This window comes from Heptranchias perlo, chromosome 9 (genome assembly GCF_035084215.1).
Source record: "Heptranchias perlo isolate sHepPer1 chromosome 9, sHepPer1.hap1, whole genome shotgun sequence".
NCBI lineage: Eukaryota > Metazoa > Chordata > Chondrichthyes > Hexanchiformes > Hexanchidae > Heptranchias > Heptranchias perlo.
Window position 1 is genome coordinate 34,729,604 of NC_090333.1, and position 19,765 is coordinate 34,749,368.

The window sequence follows — 19,765 nt, forward strand, 5'->3', positions numbered from 1 at the left end:
AAAAAGCTTTGAGTGAGTGAGCCACAGTTACAGCCGCACCATTGATACATGCTGGATAAGCACCAGCACCAGTTTGTGCACAGTGAAGAATTAAAAAGCTGTTTCCATTTTGGCCATGGTCTGCAGCAGAGCAGAGACCCTCACAAAACAAAATGGCAATGTTTCATTTAACTCCAGCTGCCCTCAAGACCTAGGGATGCCCTTATTATTGTCAAGTTCACTGTTAATATATATTGATATATAGTGCATCAGGTGTCTGCGATAATATTAAAACCGCTACATACTTTTAAAATCAATCGCATCTGGATGGCTAGAAAAAAAATCCCAAGTATTTAACATGTTCTGTAAATTCCTAAGTGTCTGGGAACAGAATTAGAAGTGTACAGAACATAACCAGGCCCTCTCAAAATGCTAAGTCTAATTTTCACCTTAATTACATTTTTCATAGAGAGACCATTATTTTTTTACATCTATGGAACAAATAAACCACAAAGTTTTCAGCATTTGTATTAGTGCACAAATGGAGCAATGGCTCAGGGGAGTGGGAGAAGGGCAGAAAAGAACAGGGAGAGTGGAGTGGGTCATGTTCTGCTCTACTAAAGAAAACAGAGAAGTAACTGGTGTTCTAGGCCTTGTAGAGTTTTGGCAGGAGAAAAAAAGACAAAAAACACACTTTGTACACTCGTAAAAATACTATGAATGACCTCTTCATATCCCAGATCTGTAAAAGTATTTAAAACGAAATTGGGTTCAAGAAAGAGACTAGAACTGCAGAAAATTAGCTGCCATCTTTTTATTTTTTTAAAAAAAAAATCTGTAAAATGTTCTTTTATTTGAATTGCACATATCCAAACAAAATGCCCAGTGCATCATGGGACTTTTGTTTCCTGGACGAACCATAGTCTCAAACATGACATGCCAGGGAGCATGCTCAGTGGATTTAGAAAGTAGTCTCTTACACCATTTAAAATTAAACTGTTCACAGAACCTACAAAGACCTCTCCCCAACTCCTCAAAAAATGCTGGAGTTTAATTCAAATCATATTTAATAGACTTGATTCCAAAAATATGATTTGCAAACTAATTGGGCTTGTGTTTTCCACTGAAATAGAATTGTACTGAAAAAAGGAATAGGTACCACCCACCAATCCATACCCACCCCCACTCCTCATACAGGATCTTTCTTTGCCATCCAGAAGCATTGCAAATTGCACTTTCCTTTCTACGAGCAATGAAACAAAAGTATTTAGTTCCCCCCCCCGCCCCCCCCATGGTCTAATGCTAAGCACCTTTAAAGTACTTGCCTCCTTACAGCTAGGTTTTGACGTTCACCTTCTGGGTTAAATATGACTGGTCAAAGTAAAATTGCAAAATTTCAGGGTTATGTTAATAACATTATGCATTAGCTTTTTAAAAAAAAAACACTAACATTTTGGTGTAGATATGTGCGGCTGCAGACATCTGACTGAACATTAAGTGCTAAAACCAACATCAAAAGATGCCCTGGTCTTTTCATTTTGGTTAAAAAAAAATTTTGTGAAGAGCTCTAGAGTCACAGAAGCCATAAAATGTTCTTTATTTGTATTTCTTTTTTTACTTGTACTCCAGTACATTGAACAGCGACCCTTTGTGCAACGTTTTTTTCAAATTTTGCCAGTTTTAAAATGTTTTTTTTTGTCAGAAGCTCTCCTGAATGCCTTTGGTCTTCTTTCACACCGAGTTCAGTGTCCTCCAACGAGTGAAAGAAATCAGAATCTGGTCGAGTCTAGTTCAAGAAGAATACATCGACTAAACTAAAAATGCAAAGAAGTCTTCTTCGTACACTGGGTGCTCTTGTCAGAGTTGCGCTAGATGTTGTAGAGATCTGAAGTTAAGACTAACAGAGTTCTCACTGGCTGTTCCAAGAAAAAGAACATCTGAAAGTTGGAGATTTTTAAACTCTCAAGATGAATAGCCAGAGCCATCAGCACCAGACTGTTTTGGACTAAAGTTTCAGCTCCACACGAATGACACCAAAACAAAAACCAAAAAAAAAATTAGATACATTTCCAGTTTTTCTTGTGTTTCTCTGACTGAAATAAAAGCAAAAAACAGAAAGTCACAGTTGGAGTTTAGGTAGCACCAGGTCACCTGAACTCTGAGTACGCCACTGTCCTGATTCACATTCTGTACTCACTGTGCAAAAGCAGCCAAGTACAATGCCCTCAGTGTTCTGTAATCTGTCACGGCCAACTCTTAAACATTCATCTGCGCAGAGAGGGCATCTGGCTGTAGACGGGGTAGGCCAGTCTCACATTCAGAGAGTCATTGTGCTGGACCAGTGAAGTTTGTTGGTAATGCAGCACCAGGTCTTTAAGCGTGCTGTACAAGTTGTATGGTTCGGCAAATCCATAACCCCTTGGCGTGCTGTAAATCACGCAGTGCTTCACTTCTCCATCAGCGCTGTAAGGGGAGATGCAGTAAGTTGTTAGCAAGAGACAAAATCCTATGAAGGCATATGTTAGGCAAGCAGCTTGTTTCATTGATTCAAGGACTAATAGCTTACTTCAAGCCAGTTACACAATGGTTGAAATACAACATTTCAAGCTTTTTGGAAATTTGAAACAGTAGATATAACAAGTACATTTACAGGATCTCTCAAATATTGCAATTAGCTAAATATTCTGAATCCTGTAATCACTGAAGGAAACTCCATGGTACGGAAATCTATGTTTATTCTTCTATTTTTGTTGTCTCTCCCAGCGTTTAGATTCTCTCACCCCTGCACCATATAGCATTTCCATGGCTGACAGGGCAAGCAGGTGATTTATTCAGAAAGCCAATGCTATTCCATAACGGAGATGCCCAGTGGGGGTGAGGACAATTTACACTCTGGCCTTCTCTCTTGCTCACCAACTACTCCTTCCTAATTCCTTTCCCAACCAGTGCATAGCCAAGATCAGACACTCATAGCAACATGTCCCACTTACCTGAAATTAAGATAATTTTAACATGTGGCCTCTTCAGCTTGCAAATATATTCTCTAATTCGGTGTAGAACTTGTGAAGAACCAGGACAAAGTCATTTTCTGCTCCTCTTCAAGTATTTAAAAACTTGGATCATACCCCTTTCTTACTTTTGATGAGACTAAATATAGCTTCATTAGTGTGTCTTTTTAGATCAAGTGATCCAAAACTTGGAATCATTTTTGTTGTCTGATTCCTTACCACAAACAAGTACAGCGACCAATACTGGACAAAAAAAAAGTACGAGTGAGTGGTCTCACATACTTTACAGTGTCAGTTTAATTTCCCATGAATGTACTTACACAATCTAACATTTTGTTTCCCTTGCAACTGCTGCTACACACTGACACTTAAAATATTTGGTCATTGTTTGTACCAAGATGTTTTTCTCGATCCAAATGGTTTAGAAAAATTTACTTTTTAAAATTAAAAGTTTAGAAGTCCCAATCAAAATTTAATATTTTTTTGGAAACTAATGCTTTCATGATTTGTCTGAATATCTCGCAAAGCTGACTGCAATTATTAAAGGATTTAGATGTCATTTAAATCCAGCTGTTTTCCACCACTATGTCTCCTTCATGTGGTAGCTTATTTTGGACGGCCTCTGAATTAAGAAAAAAATCTCCCATATAAGCTTATGCCCATTTGTTGTGTTGGCAACTATAAATAGAATTTATCCATGCAGCTGGTCAAAGTGCCACCAAGGTTTCTCCTCCCAGAAGACTGCTTTAATTCTTTGAGGCGGTGAGAATTTGGATTTTTACTGTAGTTTATTGTGAATGCAGCAGAAAGGCATTCTTTTTCAACACAATCATCCCTTCTGAAGCATATCGAACCGCTCAGTCTGTCCCACAGAGTACTGGTCATGTGCCAGGCCTTGTAGACAAAGAGCCTTCAATGTATCCCTTGGTACCAGCTCTGAAATGCTAGCTTCCCATAGGATGAGCCCTGCCCTAGGTCTGGCCCCAAGCTGTGGAGATTGGATGGGTGGAAATAAAATTAGATAGATGGCTGGCATAGGGAAAAGGGACTTCTAGGAACAATAGGGAATGGGAAATCACATCAGTATGTCTACAACATTTTTAAGACGCCAATGTTGCACAAGCTTTGTATGTAACATATCTCACCTAGAAAAGACTCCAGTGTATTCCCTCATGTCCTTTGACTAATGCTCATATCCCATCTTGCTTCAAGTGACAGCTCATATGCTGTTTTGTGGTATCTCCTCCCCCCAACTGAAAAATGTATTCCTATTTCCCACTGACCATTTCTATTTTCACTGGGCACGCTGACCACCCCCACTCCTCAGCTGACAGCTTATACGCAATCCTGCACTGTGTTCCCTTGCTTATTTCTTTCTTAAATGCCTCTCCATCATCTACACTAGTCAACTGAAAGTGACAACAAATCGGGGTAATGTAGGAAGATTATTGGCATAGGAATGGAGAGGAAAAGGAGAATCAAAAGGAGTCTGATGGATTCCAATAAGGATGAGATACCAAAAGGAAATGCATCAATAATAATAGGATTGACCACAATTACATCTGCTGCAATGTGAAATTTTGCAACATATTTTCAAATTCATTTTTAAAATTTACATTTATATATATGACCAATGGCATAAATTCCTACATAAAACTTCCTTCAAACATTGCCATGTATAGAGTTTTTAAATAAGACTAATAGGAAAAAAATTGAGCCAACATGACCACCTCACCATTGGGATTTTCTTGATTTACAAACATGCCTCCTTTAAGAAAAAACAAGTTACTTACACCACAGAGCAGGCATAGCAGCCTTTTTTACTGCTTTCCCTGATTAGGAAGGCACCATCAGATTTTCCTCGAAGCAAATCTTCAGCTTGTGTTCGATTAATAGCTCCCACAAACCAGGTCTTCTCATCGTAGTGAGGAAGGTTTTCATCTTCTTCAGTCATGAAATATGTGCTGAGGTGAAATGGTTTATAACAAGAGTTACTCTATTGAGGCTTGCACAGTGCTCTCACAATGAGTGATGTGAGCAATGTTTGTTACCTTATTCCAGGATTTCACTTCTGTGATTAACCCATTCCACAAACTGAGGTAGCAATGTTGTAGTTCTGATGTTTGTGTCACTACATTTGATTTTTTAAAAAATACTTACTATAAAATGTACAGAAACCAAATCTTCTAAAAAGATAACATATCCAATTTATACAATAAGGTTAGCCCAAATGCCACCCCCCCCAACCCTGCTTCTGCTTCACAGCACCAACTTATTACAATGGCACACATATCATGAACTGAGCCCAACTGTCCTCAAAACTGAGTAAAAGCCCATGCAAATAGGTCATCCTGATTATGAGGCATACATCTGGCTCCATCACTGGGAAACTGAATCTGACTATGGGGCCCCATCTATTCAAATCAGAAAGCTGACATTCCCGTTAAGGACTACAGGAGGGACCTTGTTGTTAACAAGGGACAAAAATACAAGCAAAGAGGATGGGTTTTATAATAAAGCTATATTTTGGCCATCCTAACACGCAATAGACGTCTCCATAGGAGACTCACCAGATAGCTGGCCAGCAATTTCTTTCTCCAGCTCAAAATTCAAAAAGAGCAACTCTTTGGCAAAGTCTTTCTAAGCTACACCTAGGATGGTCCATTACTACACAGATTCCCCAACATTTCTCATAATTTGAGGAAGCCTAAAAAGACAGCAGGAAAACCTTTCCTGAGGTTTTAAGGATAACATTAACTGTATTCCTGGTTCAGCTTCAGGTAAGAGAAAAAAAAAAGGAATTTACCAGCAATGTCATTTACTAGGACAATTATACTCACTCATCTGCATTTTCATTTTTGATTCCAAGCCAGTCATTTATTCGCTTTTGACGCACACCTTTGTGATTGAGCCATCTACAAGATGAAGAGAGAGGGAAACCATAAATTCTTAATCATTATTGTAATACTGCTAACATTCACGTTTTGCCCTTCAAAAAAAAGTCCATTATTTATTTTCTGTTTCTACTTACACGAGGTACTGATCCCTGATCTTTCGCAGTTGAATTAGGTCCGGCTTGATGCTGTTCATTTTCTTGTCAATTTCTCTGTTGTCAGATGCTTGTTTCTTCAGATCCTGTTCCAAGCGCATCTTACTGTCATGGATCTCCCCAAGACGAGACTTGAGTTTTTCATAGTTCATCATTATCCTACCACACAAAAAAGGTGTGTTTGAATTATTGGTGACTAATGTATATCAAGATGCTATGTAGATGGCACAAACAGTTTACATTTACTACTTTACAGTCAAAATATGCATGTTACATTATTTGCTTTATTTCTCCTTCCTATATTCAAAGCTGTTCAGCTTTACTGCACCTTCTAACCTGACTTTCCCTTTTCTCCCCCAACGGTAGCTTTCCATACCAGTAATATTCTGATCAGCCAGGTTTACAGAGGAAGTCCACCAACTGGAATGCTTTATGCAAATTAAATCATCCCATTTATCCAATGGCTACATTAAGCAAAACACAATATATTGATTTAAGTACATTATGGAGAAAATTCTTTGAAGCCCCCCTCCCCACCGCCATAACCATATTCTAATATCAAAATTTGCAGATGACACCAAATTGAGGGGTATAGTTAATACTGAGGAAAACGGAGACAAAACACAAGATGACATTAACAAACTTGCAGAATGGTGTGTAAATGGCAAATGAATTTCAATATAGAGAAGAGCGAGGCGGTGCATCTTGGTAAGAGAAATAAGGAGGCCACCTACTCCTTGGAAAATAAGAGTCTAAATGGGTTACAGGTACAAAGGGATCTAGAAGTACAGATTACAAATCATTAAAAGGTAGCAACATGGGTTACAAAGCCATGAAGAGTGCAAACAAAGCACTGGGGTTTATTTCTAAAGGAACAGAATTCAAAAGCAGAGAAGTTATGTTAAACTTATATAGAACCGTGACCACATTTACAGTACTGTGCACAGTTCTGGTCTCCATATTATAAAAAGGATATAGAAGCACAAAAAGAGAGATTTACAAGGACGATACCAGAACTGAGGGGGTGCAACTATCAGGAAAAACTAAACAGGTGGGGCTCTTTTCTCTAGAAAAGACGACAGAGAGGTGATCTGATAGAGGTCTTTAAAATTATGATGGGGTGCGAAAGGGTATATGTAGAGATGTTTCCACTTATGGGGGGGGGGAAATACAAAACTAGTGGCCATAAGTTAGTCACTAATAATTCCAATACGGAATTCAGGAGAAACTTCTTTTCCGAGAGTGGTTGGAATGTGGAACTTGCTACAAGGAGTGGTTGAGGCGATTAGCATGGATGCAATTGAGGGGAAGCTAAAATAAGTACATGAGGGAGAAATGGAAAGAAGGATATGTTAAAAGGGTGAGATGAAGGAGGCTCATGTGGAGCATGTGACACCGGCAGAGACCAGTTGGGCCGAATGGTCTGTTTCTATGCTGTAAAATTCTGTGTAATTAACATGAGGTAAACCAACCCTGGATGGCATCCTGGTTAAGCATAAATCCATTTTATAACCTACAGTGCTAACTCCTTGAAAGAGGTTTCAGTTTTGTTAATGCTGCTTAAAGTTTATTCATTTGAAAAACTACACTTGTTTTCAAACATAAGCACATCAGTTGCTATGTGACAAATGATTCTCAGTACTTTGAGAAATGCTGAAGTTCTGCATACACGTGGGAGGCAACGTTTAAATCAAGGTCCTTATTAGGAGTAGTATTCTGCAATAGGTTCAAGTGAGGGGAGGGCTCCTTTTACTCACCAGGCTACTTCATATATCTAAGATTTGGGGAAAGAAAAATATTTAAAGCAATAGTACCGTTCAATTTCCTTCTCATTTCCTTCCCTGCGAAATCTCTCAATATACTCTTTGCTGTAACGTTCTTGAGTGTGACACTGCTCTTCAAATATTTTTATTGTTTCATTAAAGGCTTCAATTGCGGTTCTCTTCATTTGTATTTCCTGTTAAAGACAGATCGGTTTAGCTTTAAAATGACAGGTTTACAAGTTATATTTCAAATACAGTTCAATAAGGTTTTGCACTAAATATTTTATAGTTTTTAACAGTAATGTGCACCATATGGAATTTTCCTGCATTCTATTGCAAACTACAGCATGCACGTTTAGAATCTACGATGTCAGAAATGGATGCAATATTCTTTTATGAATGCCATTTGGCACTGGATGGTGGCCCTGGAGCACTCCCAAACATACTACAAAATTCAATTCCGCAAATCTTTCCCAAAAAAAGTGTTTTTAAAAAAAAAAATGATATACACAGAGTCTAACAGCCACTCCATCACTGCTACCAATAGCTTTGATCAGCACTTCTGCATGCACGTCAGTACGCAACATTGCCCCAGTAGCAATATAAACATTGCCGCTGAGGTAGCGGTTAACATGTCCTGGAACCAAGCAACTCAGCCCACCCATACAGGCCAGTGATACAGGTTTTTTGGTCACTGATCTGCACCTTTTCCAAGTAATGTTAAAAATGGTAAAAAGCAAAGTTACAAATTACAGCTTTAAAAACCATTGAGTTGTGCTTTGCAAGAAAAAGCATTTATTTGGGAAGTTCTAGTACTGTGAAATTCAAGCCTACAATACGAACAGGTGCAGATTTCACAGCAATGCAAACCTTTGATAATAGTGCAGTGGTTTCAAATATAAATAAGCTATCAAATAATGGGCATGGGGAGGAGCTAATTGCTGTAGCCTAATTTCTAGGTTTATATAAAGTCATCCATATTCTACTACTTGTGTGCTGGTGGTGCAACAGATTTAGGACAAACTTAATACTCTCAAAAAGATTCCCAATATTAACTCAGAAACTAACAGCCCACTGTAAACACTAAGATTCTGCCATACAAATACAACACAAAATATATCCAAGCAAACTGCTGGCATCAGCACACCGAGTTTTACAGGAGCTAAAATGCTCCTAAAAAAAGGCAGTGGGATTTCTGGATCAGTATGATATAGCCAATCCTTTTGACAGCTCTCGTAGCAACTTTTACTAAAATGAGTATCATAATTTAGGGAAACACTGCATTCAAAAAGATTTTTTTTTAAAATTGCACTGTGGTATAAACACGTCTGCAAAGTGAGCAATTTGGAAGAACTTGGCCATGGCATTTCTGACTTAAAGCAAACCAAGCATAAAACACTTGAAGGTTGCGTGCCAGCTTCACACCTCTTTTTTTAAAAAAAGCTAAAACCATTACTAAATAAAGTAAAAAGTAGCGATGCTTTGAAATATGGCCCGTGGAAGCATGCCGGCTTTTGATGAGGTGATGCACAGATCATACAATCCTACTTACTAATTGAAAATTGAGACAAACTTGCTGCTATCCTTCAGTGTAAATACCACCAGGCATCAGCACAGAACACACATCAGTGCCAACATGATCACTAGCAGAATGAAGTACCCAAAATTAAATGAAACAAACAAACAAAAACAAAAAGGAATAGAATGTGAAAAGGCCATTTAGACCATCAACCTACTCTTTCCACTCAGGGTAAATTGCACACACTATCATGTACTTCACACCATACCCTGAAGGAAAGATCTATGTAAATACTCCCTATTCCCACCCTCATATCTACTGCAGAACAGGCTTGAGGGGTTGAATGGCCTACTACTGTTCTTATGATCCACTATCCAGCCCTGGCTTGCTGACAATTTTCCCCTCTTGCCCCATTAGCACAATAGTTACAAACCATTCGAGTTTCACTGAATGGATTAAATTACTGCTGTGTAATCACTCTTGGGTATATATCGTTCTCAATTTGACTTGTAATTAATGTATATTAGAAATTTCGACCACCAATATCAGGGCCTAGCATGAATGGTCCTTTATCTGTAGCACTAAGGGCAACAGCCATATTGGAAATTATGAAAAAATAAATTGTAGTGAAAACTAGAGATGAAAAAAAGTCTGGAATACATGGAGATTATGCCATGATCCAATGCAGCCTGTCATTCAAAAGCCTGGACATACTTGTGAAGTCCTTGTGTATTCTTCATAAAGCCGGTCATATTCTTTACTCTTCTCCTGATATTGGTTATGGTATTCCTGCAGTTTTTTGCCAACAGCATCAATATTGTCTTCTTTCACCACCTGATCCTGTTTTAACAAAATGAGCAGCACATCATACAATACCTGTATAGTCATCTCAAGATTAGCTTTATCACAAAACTAGACACTGCCAAAAATTAGGTGCGCAACTAGGAGTAACTGGATATGATTTCCAAGAAAAAAAGTACTTCATTATTCCCCGAAAGATCATTTTCATTCTACCTAGCAACTAATTACAATAAACACTGTGCAACCATTATATCCAAGACTTTATATAATGTGTGGAGTAGATTTTCCTGCACAATGCTAGATAAAATTGGTATTACAGGACAATATAGTCTATCTACATATAGGTTTCTACATCAAACTAATAATCAAGTTAATGGCTGCATTAAAAATATGGCAAAACCCATCCAATACCTGAGGCATCTGATCCAGTTATGATTACATTATAATTTCCTGAAAAAAAACTTGTTTGGTATGACAGATTAACTTGTCACATTTATTACTCTTTGACCACATGTATTTTTAATATGCAGCATTTTAAATGGTAGCCAGTCCTGTTACAGTAACCCCTCATTGAGGACGCTTATGTTAATATAGCACCCAGAAACTACAAGAGAGGATCCACTACCAAATCCAGAAAATGTAAAGGCTTAACTTACCTGCTGGAACTTTGAGACTGGATACATTAATTTGACATCTAGCTTTGGGTTGTATTGGGCAAGGGACTCGTGTCTGTAATGGTTAATGAGTTCCACCACTGAATTAAAAGTGAGTGGGTCAGAGAAGCCATACTTTCCATCGCGATGGTATATTTTGATTAGCTTGTTATTGCCTCCTTTCCTATAAAAATGGACAAATACAAAGGCAGTGGTCAGTTCAGCAGTTGCACACACAAGAATACATCAAAATGATGCAATTAAAACTGAGAAATGGAGGTTCCAATGCTGTAATAAAAGCAAAATACTGCGGATGCTAGAAATCTGAAATAAACACAGAAAATCATGGAAATACTCAGCAGGTCAGGCAGCATCTGTGGAGAAAGAGATAACATTTCAGACCTGAAACGTTAATTGCTTCTCTCTCCACAGATACTGCCTGACCCGCTGACTATTTCCAGCATTTTCTGTTTTTATTTTAGTCCTAATGCTGCTCTGCTTTTGAGAATTGCATTAAGGTAAACAAAAGCAACAAAGTGAACTTCAGCTGAGCAGCTCTAGTGGTAGAGTGCTGGACTATGACACAAAAGTTTGAGCTTAATAGCAGTCTTGTATTTCAAATCTCATTAATGATGATCAGTTTGTATGTAATCTCAGACCATGTCCCTCAGTGAAGGCATCCTGCACTACCGGAGCACACTGTTCTTGAGAAAAGAGAGGGCAATTTGCAGTATTAGCAATAAATCTTGGAGTGGGGTGCAAAGTGAAGAGTACTGATCAAGAGGGTTTATTTTTTTTAAATCATGAAGAGTATTGAAAAGTAATTGTAGTGCCTCCATTTAAAATACAAGGTAATTGTTAATGGCAATTCACTTTTCACCCCCAGGTCAGATAAATGTAGGTCAATGCAAGATGATGCAATGTCTACTATGCCCCAAAGTGCCTTGAATTCCAATATATCAGCTCTCCTGTACCAATGTGGCACTTCCATTTCCTAGAATGTTGCCACCGGGTAAGACCATCAATTGCTAGTTTGGGCCTTTATGAGTTGGGCCCAGGCTGGCCATAATCAAGCATCAAGTCAGAGGGGTGGGTTTTAAGTCATCATTCGGAGATGGATTCAAACTCAGGTTCCAGTAAAGCGTATTAACTTGTTGCATCATCGTGTACCCCCAGGCATTTTACTCAATATTGGCTTTTAATGGAAATTGAACCATCCTTACAATAGTAACCCCACGAAAACAAAAAATGTGAATCCTTCCTAACAGAACAAGAGGTGCTTTTGTACTTGCATTAAATAATTTACAACAAAGCTCCTCCATCCTCTTCACCTATGTTCAGTTCTAAAATAAGACTCACTCTTTATGGTAAACACAAATGATTCACAGTAAATGTTTGATTCCCATCAACCCCGAATGTTTCATGAAGGTGATACAGTCTATAGCATACACCTGTGTCTATTATTCTCCACTATGTTTTCTCCTTATTCAAGAAAGGTATTTAACAACACTGATCCTCCTTTTATATTCTTATACTGGTCTAGGGCTACATAACATAAGAGAGAGAGAAAGCTACTAGTTGTTGGCTTGAGAAAAGTAATGGTTCAAGAGAATGGCTGGCACTGAATTGTAAAGCAGTAATTCAAATGAGCAAAGCTTGATCACCACCCTCTCCCCTGCCTCCTCAACTTAACAAGTGAGAGGAGCTCATGGACCACTTTGTCACTAAGATTGAGACCATCCATTCAACTGCCTCCCTTCCCCTAGCCCAACAAGCCAAACTTCCCCCTTGCCCTCGCCCTGAACTCTCACCTTTCTCTAGTTTCTCTCCTATTGCCCCCTCATGTCCTCTCTGAGCTCATCTTGACCATGAGACCCACCTCCTGCTCCCTCGACCCTATTCCCACCAAACTGCTGATCACCCAACATCCCTTCCTGGCCCCCATGTTAGCTGATGTTGTTAACGGTTCCCTCTCCTCAAGTATTGTCCCCCTCCCCTTCAAATCTGCCTTCAATCACCCACCCTATCTCCAACCTCCCTTTCCTCTCCAAAGTCCATGTACACATTGCTGCCTCCCAAATCTGTGCCCATCTTTCATGCAACTCCATGTTTGAATCCGTCCAATCAGGTTTGCACCCCTGCCACAGTACTGAAACACTCAGTCAAAAATGACATCCTATGTGACTATGACTGTGGTAAACTGTCCCTCCTCATCCTTCTCTACCTGTCTGCAGCCTTTGACACGGTTGACCACACCACTCTCCTCCAATGCCTCTCCTCCGTCGTCCAGCTAGGTGGGTCTGCGCTTGCCTGGTTCCATTCCTATCTATCCAGTCGTAGCCAGAGAATCAACTGCAATAGTTCCCCTTCCTGCTCCAGCACCACTACTTCTGGAGTCCCCCAAGAATCTATCCTTGGCCCCCTCCTATTTCTTATCTACATGCTCCCGCGACCCCTCCACTGTCTGATTTGTCACACTGCTTGTCTAACATCCAGTACTGGATGAGCAAAAATTTCCTCCAAGTATCGTCTTTGGTCCCTGCCACAAACCCCATCCCTTCACCCCTCTCCCTGGCCGCTGTGAGGCTGAAGCAGACCTTGTTTGCAACCTTGGTGTCCTATCTGACCCGGAGATAAGCTTCGGATCATCCGCTCCATCACCAAGATCGCCTACTTCCACCTCCGTAATATCGCCCGTCTCCGTCCCTGCCTCAGCTCTTCTGCTGCTGAAACCCTCACCCATGCCGTTGTTACCTCTAGACTTGACTATTCCGATGCTCTCCTGGTTGGCCTCCCATCTTCCACCCTCCATAAACTTCAGCTCTTCCAAAACTCTGCTGCCCATATCCTTACTCACACCAAAGCCCGTGCACCCATCACCCGTGCTCACTGACCTACACTGGCTCCTGGTCCAGGAACGCCTTGATTTTAACATTCTCATTCTTGTTTTCAAATCCCTCCATGGCCTCACTCCCCCCTATCTCTGTAACCTCCTCCAGCCCTACAACTCTCCAATTCTTGCCTCTTGTGCATCCTCGATTTAATTGCTCCACCATTGACAGCTGCCTAGGCTGTAAGCTCTGGAATTTCTTCCCTAAACCTCTCCTCCCCTCTCTCTCCTCCTTTAAGATGTTCCTTTAAACCTACTTCTTTGACCAAGCTTTTGGTCACCTGTCCTAATATCTCCTTATGTGGTTCGTTGTCAAATTTTGTTTGATAATCACTCCTGTGAAGCACCTTGGGACTTATGATTTACTACATTAAAGATGCTATATAAATGCAAATTGTTGTCGTCATCATCTGGAACCAGATCTCCAGCCTATCCTCTCAGTTGGGGGACAAATGACAAGGGAGGCAGCAGAATGGGGAGAAAGTCAACACGAGTTAAACAAAAAAAGTCAGTTACAACTAAAACCTTTATACTATGTAGTTTTATGCTTATTAAAATCAATTTTCGGTGTCTATATCAATATGTTGGACATGTTAAATGTTGCATGATGTAGGTGAAGGAGTAACAAAGATGACAGTGACCTATAACTGAAGATAAGTAGCACTCTCGCCTCCGAGTCAGACGGTTGTGGGTTCAAGTCCCACTCCAAAGACTTGACAAAACCTAGAATTACACTTCGTGCAGTACTGAAGGAGTGCTGCACTGTCAAAGGTCCTGTCTTTCAGATGAGATGTGAAACCGAGGTCCCATCTGCCCTCTCAGGTGCACCTCAAAGTAGTGCCGTGAGACCTTTTAAGAAGAGGGGGGGGGGGGGGGGGGGGAAAGTTCTCCCCGGTGTCCTGGACAATATTTATTCCTCAATCAACATCACGAAGATTATCTGGTCATTATCACATTGCTGTTTGTGGGACCTTGCTGTGCGCAAATTAGCTGCTGCTTTTCCTACGTTACAACAGTGACTACACTTCAAAAGTACTTCATTGGCTGTGAAGCGCTTTGGGACATCCTGAGGTTGTGAAAGGCGCTGTATAAATGCAAGTCTTTCTTTTCTTTATAAAATGTCTTCACTGGCACTACATTAATACCAGTTTTGGCTACAGCAGATTCTTGGGTGGGCTACATTATACAGAATTTATCTCCACTGATGATCCAATGTGTAGAGGCACTCCTTAGTGTGATGCTGAGCTATACAGATCAAGAACACATCAGGTTCAGTCACCTGTCTGTGCTGACTTAACTAAATCACTGCTAGATAGCAATTGGCCCCAACATCTCTGGGCTGTCTGGCAGGTGGGAAATGGGTGCAGAGGAGGGAGGCAGAAAGATCGTATCACTACTCTGTGGCTCCTGCTAAAAAGTGCATATGTATGGATGTTGAGTGAAGACATTCAAAAAGCCTGCTGATATTCACTGCCCTGGCTCGCAAGATGAAAACCAACTTCAAAAGCTATCAGAGGGATGACAGTGCCTTTGGAAGCAATACACGAGTTATCATCATCATCAGGAGAGGGAAGGAAATAGGAGAAAACTGAAGAGAAAAAACATTAATGGACACCAGCTGATCCCTCTTTTAAAAAAATTTGAGCAATGGTATTAAAATAACTACCTTTTTAAAAAAAAAGCTTTTGTTGCATTTAAAGGTTTGCAAGAAATTGTGCAAGAGTTCTTACTAATATTTCACTGAAGTTTTTAATAAGCTGATAGTCAGAGTAATATGTAATTGGCTCCATTAACAAATCAAGCACTGGTTTGTGCAGTTCCAAGAAAAATATGGACTCAGCACTAAGAAATACTTCTACAGTGGTCATATCAGTATAATAAAATTTGAAGTGAAATTAGAGACTTTTCCCATTTTCTACATATATCATTACCAAATTTTCTCATTTTATCACAATAGAAGTAAAATACCTTCTGATTAGCTGATCATTGATCTTTAAAATGGAGGAAAGTCAGAAATGACCAATAACATCATGTGGCACTGGCTGAAATACACTAGCAAGCCCATGACGGAGCACACCACTCTAATACATACATTGGATTGTGTGACATCAAATTGATTAAGTATTTAGCGGCAAAGTGGTATAACAATGTAAAGCACCTCTTTCCATTTCACATTAAATAGCTACTCTAGCAGGCCCACAACATAGGATGTCACTCCAGTATATCCTAGGTGTTCACAGTAACAAGGGTGGATACTATCAAAAAAAAACTTGCCAGCTGGATTCTAAGAAAAATCAAAGTGCAATTTGTTCAAGTTATTAAAAAAAGAAAATCAAGCACAAAGTTTGATCCACACATGTACAGAGAATTCAGTTTAGACAGTCTGACCTACAATAGTTTTCTCACCCATTGGCCGATTTATTGGAGGGTGAGCGAGAGTGTGACCAAGATATTTTGTGGAAAAGCATTTTAGGGTGTGGGAGGAAAGAGATTCATGGTTGGCCTAGCATGCTAATTGCCAATGCTAATGAAATCGCAGAGGACTGTAAGCAAATTTATTCAGTAATCCGGTCAATATCGTGCAGCGAAACTTTCAAAAAGCCTTTGATGAAGTGCCGCACAAAAGGTTACCAAGTACGTTTGAGTTGTGGGATCAGCAGGACTATTTTGGATCAGAAAGGAACTGTTTGTATTTGTGTAGACAGAACATAGTTATTAGTGATACAGGCTCTGCATGGGGACCGGTCGCTAGTGGACTCCCACAGGGATAGGTGTTGGGGCTGTTGCACTTCAGCATCTTTAATCAGAGATCTGGATGAAGAAGTCAGGGAAATTACCTGCAAGTTTATGAAGGACACAAAGATATGAGCCCAGTGTAAGGATAATAGATTTTTTTTAAATTGCAGGTGGATCTAGATGCAAGGGGGAATGGGCCCATATCTGGCAGATGTCTTTTGATATAGACAAATGCAACATGATGCAGATGGAGCAACTCCAAGCATGTATACAGGGTTGAGTGCTTGAGGCTGCTGAGTGTGAGAAGGGCCAGATGCTTATTGTGCATGATTCACTAAAGGTATACGACCACTGCCACGAGGCTATTGCGAAAGCGAATAAGGTATGCGAATGTACTGCTAGGACAACTAAAGACCAAAAATAATATCCTTTCTTTGGTCAGGCCACATCTAGAATGAAGTGTCCAGTTTTGGTCCACTCAGTGGGCGATAGAGGCCCTGCAAAATGTTCAGAGGAGGTACCTAATTTTACGGCAGGATTAGAGAAAAGTGTTGACTTTGAGGAAATATGATTGAGGTCTTTAAAATAATGAAAGGATTAGACTCAGTCCTTGTGGATATGCTATTTGAGCAAAATAGGAACAGGGGACATACTTGGAAGTTCTAAAAGTGTAAAATTAGGTTAGATGCTAGGAGGTATTTCTTTTTGCAGAGTTGCCAACTGCTGGGGTAAGATGCCAGGATGTGTAGTGAGTGTAGATTTGCTGCAGGCATTCAAAAGGGAGCTGGGTGAGTTCCTGTGAGTGGCAAACATCTCTACATATAGGAGGTAGGTGGACCATTGGGCATTAGTGTCACCAATCACCCAGGTCTCCTAAAGCTTGAATTCTTGCTTTCAGGGGTCAGAGAGAAATTTCCCTGTGCTTTTTCCCCCTAAATTGGCCTAGGGTTTTTTTTCTAGCCTCTTCCAGGAGACTGTGTGGGGGTGGTAGTGCATGAAAGTTACACCATGCCAGGACAGGACAGGACAGGACAGGCTCAATGAACCAGATGGTCTTCTCCCATTCCTTTTCTGTCAGTTATTTTCCAAGAGCTTTGGTAAGCATTCAGCATGAAGATATTTGTGCACATGTGGATCTAAAAGTGAGCAGGGGATGGTGGGATGACAGTGTTTGGTTTAAAAAGTGACAAGTAAATATCATTGTAGAAGTTTAAAAATCCAACAATCAAGATCTTGAAAATTAGCATAGTACTGTCATTAAATTATCAATGCCTTATCCCTTAATAAACAGTGTGAAATAGATCTAGCATTTTGCCAGGAAACACTTCAGTACTCCAACTTGTTTACCTGAGGGTCAAAGTATAATCTCCCTGCATCTTCGTGGAAGCATCCCGCACCAGGAACGTACCATCTGGCATGTCACGCAACTTATCGTTCACTTCTTCCCTATAGATAAAAAAGTGAAGAGATTAGGCTGGTCCACTGGATGCTTATTGCAAACACGTGATTTATCCCTGCAAAGCTGCTCCTGTTAAAACCAAATCTGCTAGATTACCACAATGACAAGACACACTATTCTGTCTGCTTTTTCAAGCAAATATTAATTATGAATCGTTGCTATTCCAACTGCATTTGATGGTTATACAATGTCTCTTCACTTTATTTTTTTGTTCCTCATCTTTTCCATTCCCTGTCCAAGAATTTTTTTTAAAAATCAGTAATTAGCTTTCTGCTTGATCCTGCACGAATTGGCTTGTTAGGCAAATTGCTGCTTGCCAGAAGAGATTTTTTTTAAGTCATGTTGGTTGATTCAATTGATCAGTTTTAAAATCAGTTTTGCGTGTCAAGGTTTGAGTCAAAATGTTATTTCAGTTAAATTTAGCAGCAGGCGCAGCTGGACTAGGCTGAGGCCCTTATTTATCAAGTCAATGGGTTTTGTTAAGCAAAGCTGGCAGCTACATCTCAACAGCTGATGAGAGTGCACCAGGCACAAATAATACCTACCTAGAGATGTCTCCCCAGTACCACTCAGCATCTTGTAGAGATAAGCTTCCACTTTCTTTGATTCCATTGGCAGTCACTGACGTCATGGGTTTAGGTGGCTTTGGAGGAAGAGCTACAAGCAACAGAAAGAGAAAAAAAGCAAGAAGCCTGAGAGTCCTCTATATTTCTTTTTCATTACCATAAAATATCAGTGTTTGAATAGAATGAAGATTGAACAGCACAATGTGGTGGTTTACTGATACCAACTTTGGTTTGCTATTTTCCTATTTTATCAATTTCTTATCTATGTGGCACTCTACAAATAAAATACGTACAGCAAATTGCAGTTTCAATAAAGTCTTTCACACCTTTTACCAGGAACCTAAAGATGCCCATCTCACCTCTGGAGTTCGCCCTGAAGTGCCAAATTAGGCAACCCTCCTTGTACCCACTTTATGCAGCTACATATCCAAACAGCGTCAGTTGTTGTACCACTGTCACTTGCTCACAAAATCTATTTTGCTCTTCTACACTGGGTTCCCTTTCACTTTGTTTATGCTTACTATTCACCCTTACCCAACCTCGGCCAAGGCTGATGTAACTGAAATTCAATTTAATGCTTTTAAAGCGGAAACATGAATTTGTCCTCATATGCAGCCACTTACCTTTAAGTTCATACATCTCTAATTTGGAAACATTGGCCAAATTTGCCATTTCCCCACTTGGGCACAATGCCACAGCTTTGAATAATTATTCAAATGAGCTGAAGCAGAAAATGCAGGGCAATTAGTTCACTGCTCCTCTGGCTAGTTTTGCTCCAGCAACGTGGCACAAAAGCCTCAATTGCGCCACTAGCAGAATTTCAGCCCTTAACTGTTCATTTGAATTTATATTTCCATAAAAAATGTTAAACAAGATCAATGTTTCCCAGTTCTTTCCTCCTTTATATTAAGTGTTTTAAATTCTTCTCTGCCTCTTTTAATCTTTCCTCTATTACTGCCAGTCTGGGAGGACAGGCTAGAGATGTTCTTTAGATAGGTCGGTTATTTAATGTGCATTGGAGACAATAAACTCAATGGTCGCACAACTCAGTAATTACATTGTTGCAAACACATGGAACAGGATTAGACCCCAATTTAATTTAATAAAAGTACCAAAATTACACATGAAAAAAGGAGGTAATAGTACTGTTCAAATGAGGTTTCTTTAAAGCAAAAAAAAACCCCGATTTGAACAAATACTAAAAAATTCTACCAACTTTTTGGCAGTGATGACAATTCTCAAACAGGAATTATATTCACCTAAATTGCCACATAATTTAATTATACAAATCATAATCTATATTTAAAACTGCTAGTCAAACAGCTTGTGAGCAGATATTACA

At 39.7% G+C, this 19,765-nt stretch overlaps 1 protein-coding gene across 3 annotated transcripts in view; it reads right to left on the reverse strand.

Moving 5' to 3' along the window:
- Positions 1–1,552: 1,552 nt before the first annotated feature.
- pik3r3b (phosphoinositide-3-kinase, regulatory subunit 3b (gamma)) overlaps positions 1,553–19,765 on the reverse strand; it is a 542,585-nt gene continuing 524,372 nt past the window's right edge. For all 3 annotated transcript variants that reach the window (XM_067990165.1, XM_067990166.1, XM_067990167.1), the window contains 9 exons: positions 18,403–18,514; positions 17,746–17,844; positions 10,776–10,956; positions 10,033–10,158; positions 7,851–7,993; positions 6,019–6,195; positions 5,828–5,902; positions 4,781–4,951; positions 1,553–2,442 (listed from right to left, as the gene is read on the reverse strand). In XM_067990165.1, the coding sequence (XP_067846266.1) occupies positions 2,244–2,442; positions 4,781–4,951; positions 5,828–5,902; positions 6,019–6,195; positions 7,851–7,993; positions 10,033–10,158; positions 10,776–10,956; positions 17,746–17,844; positions 18,403–18,514 (1,283 nt within the window). In that variant the 3' untranslated portion in view covers positions 1,553–2,243. The remainder of the gene's footprint in view (positions 2,443–4,780; positions 4,952–5,827; positions 5,903–6,018; positions 6,196–7,850; positions 7,994–10,032; positions 10,159–10,775; positions 10,957–17,745; positions 17,845–18,402; positions 18,515–19,765) is intronic.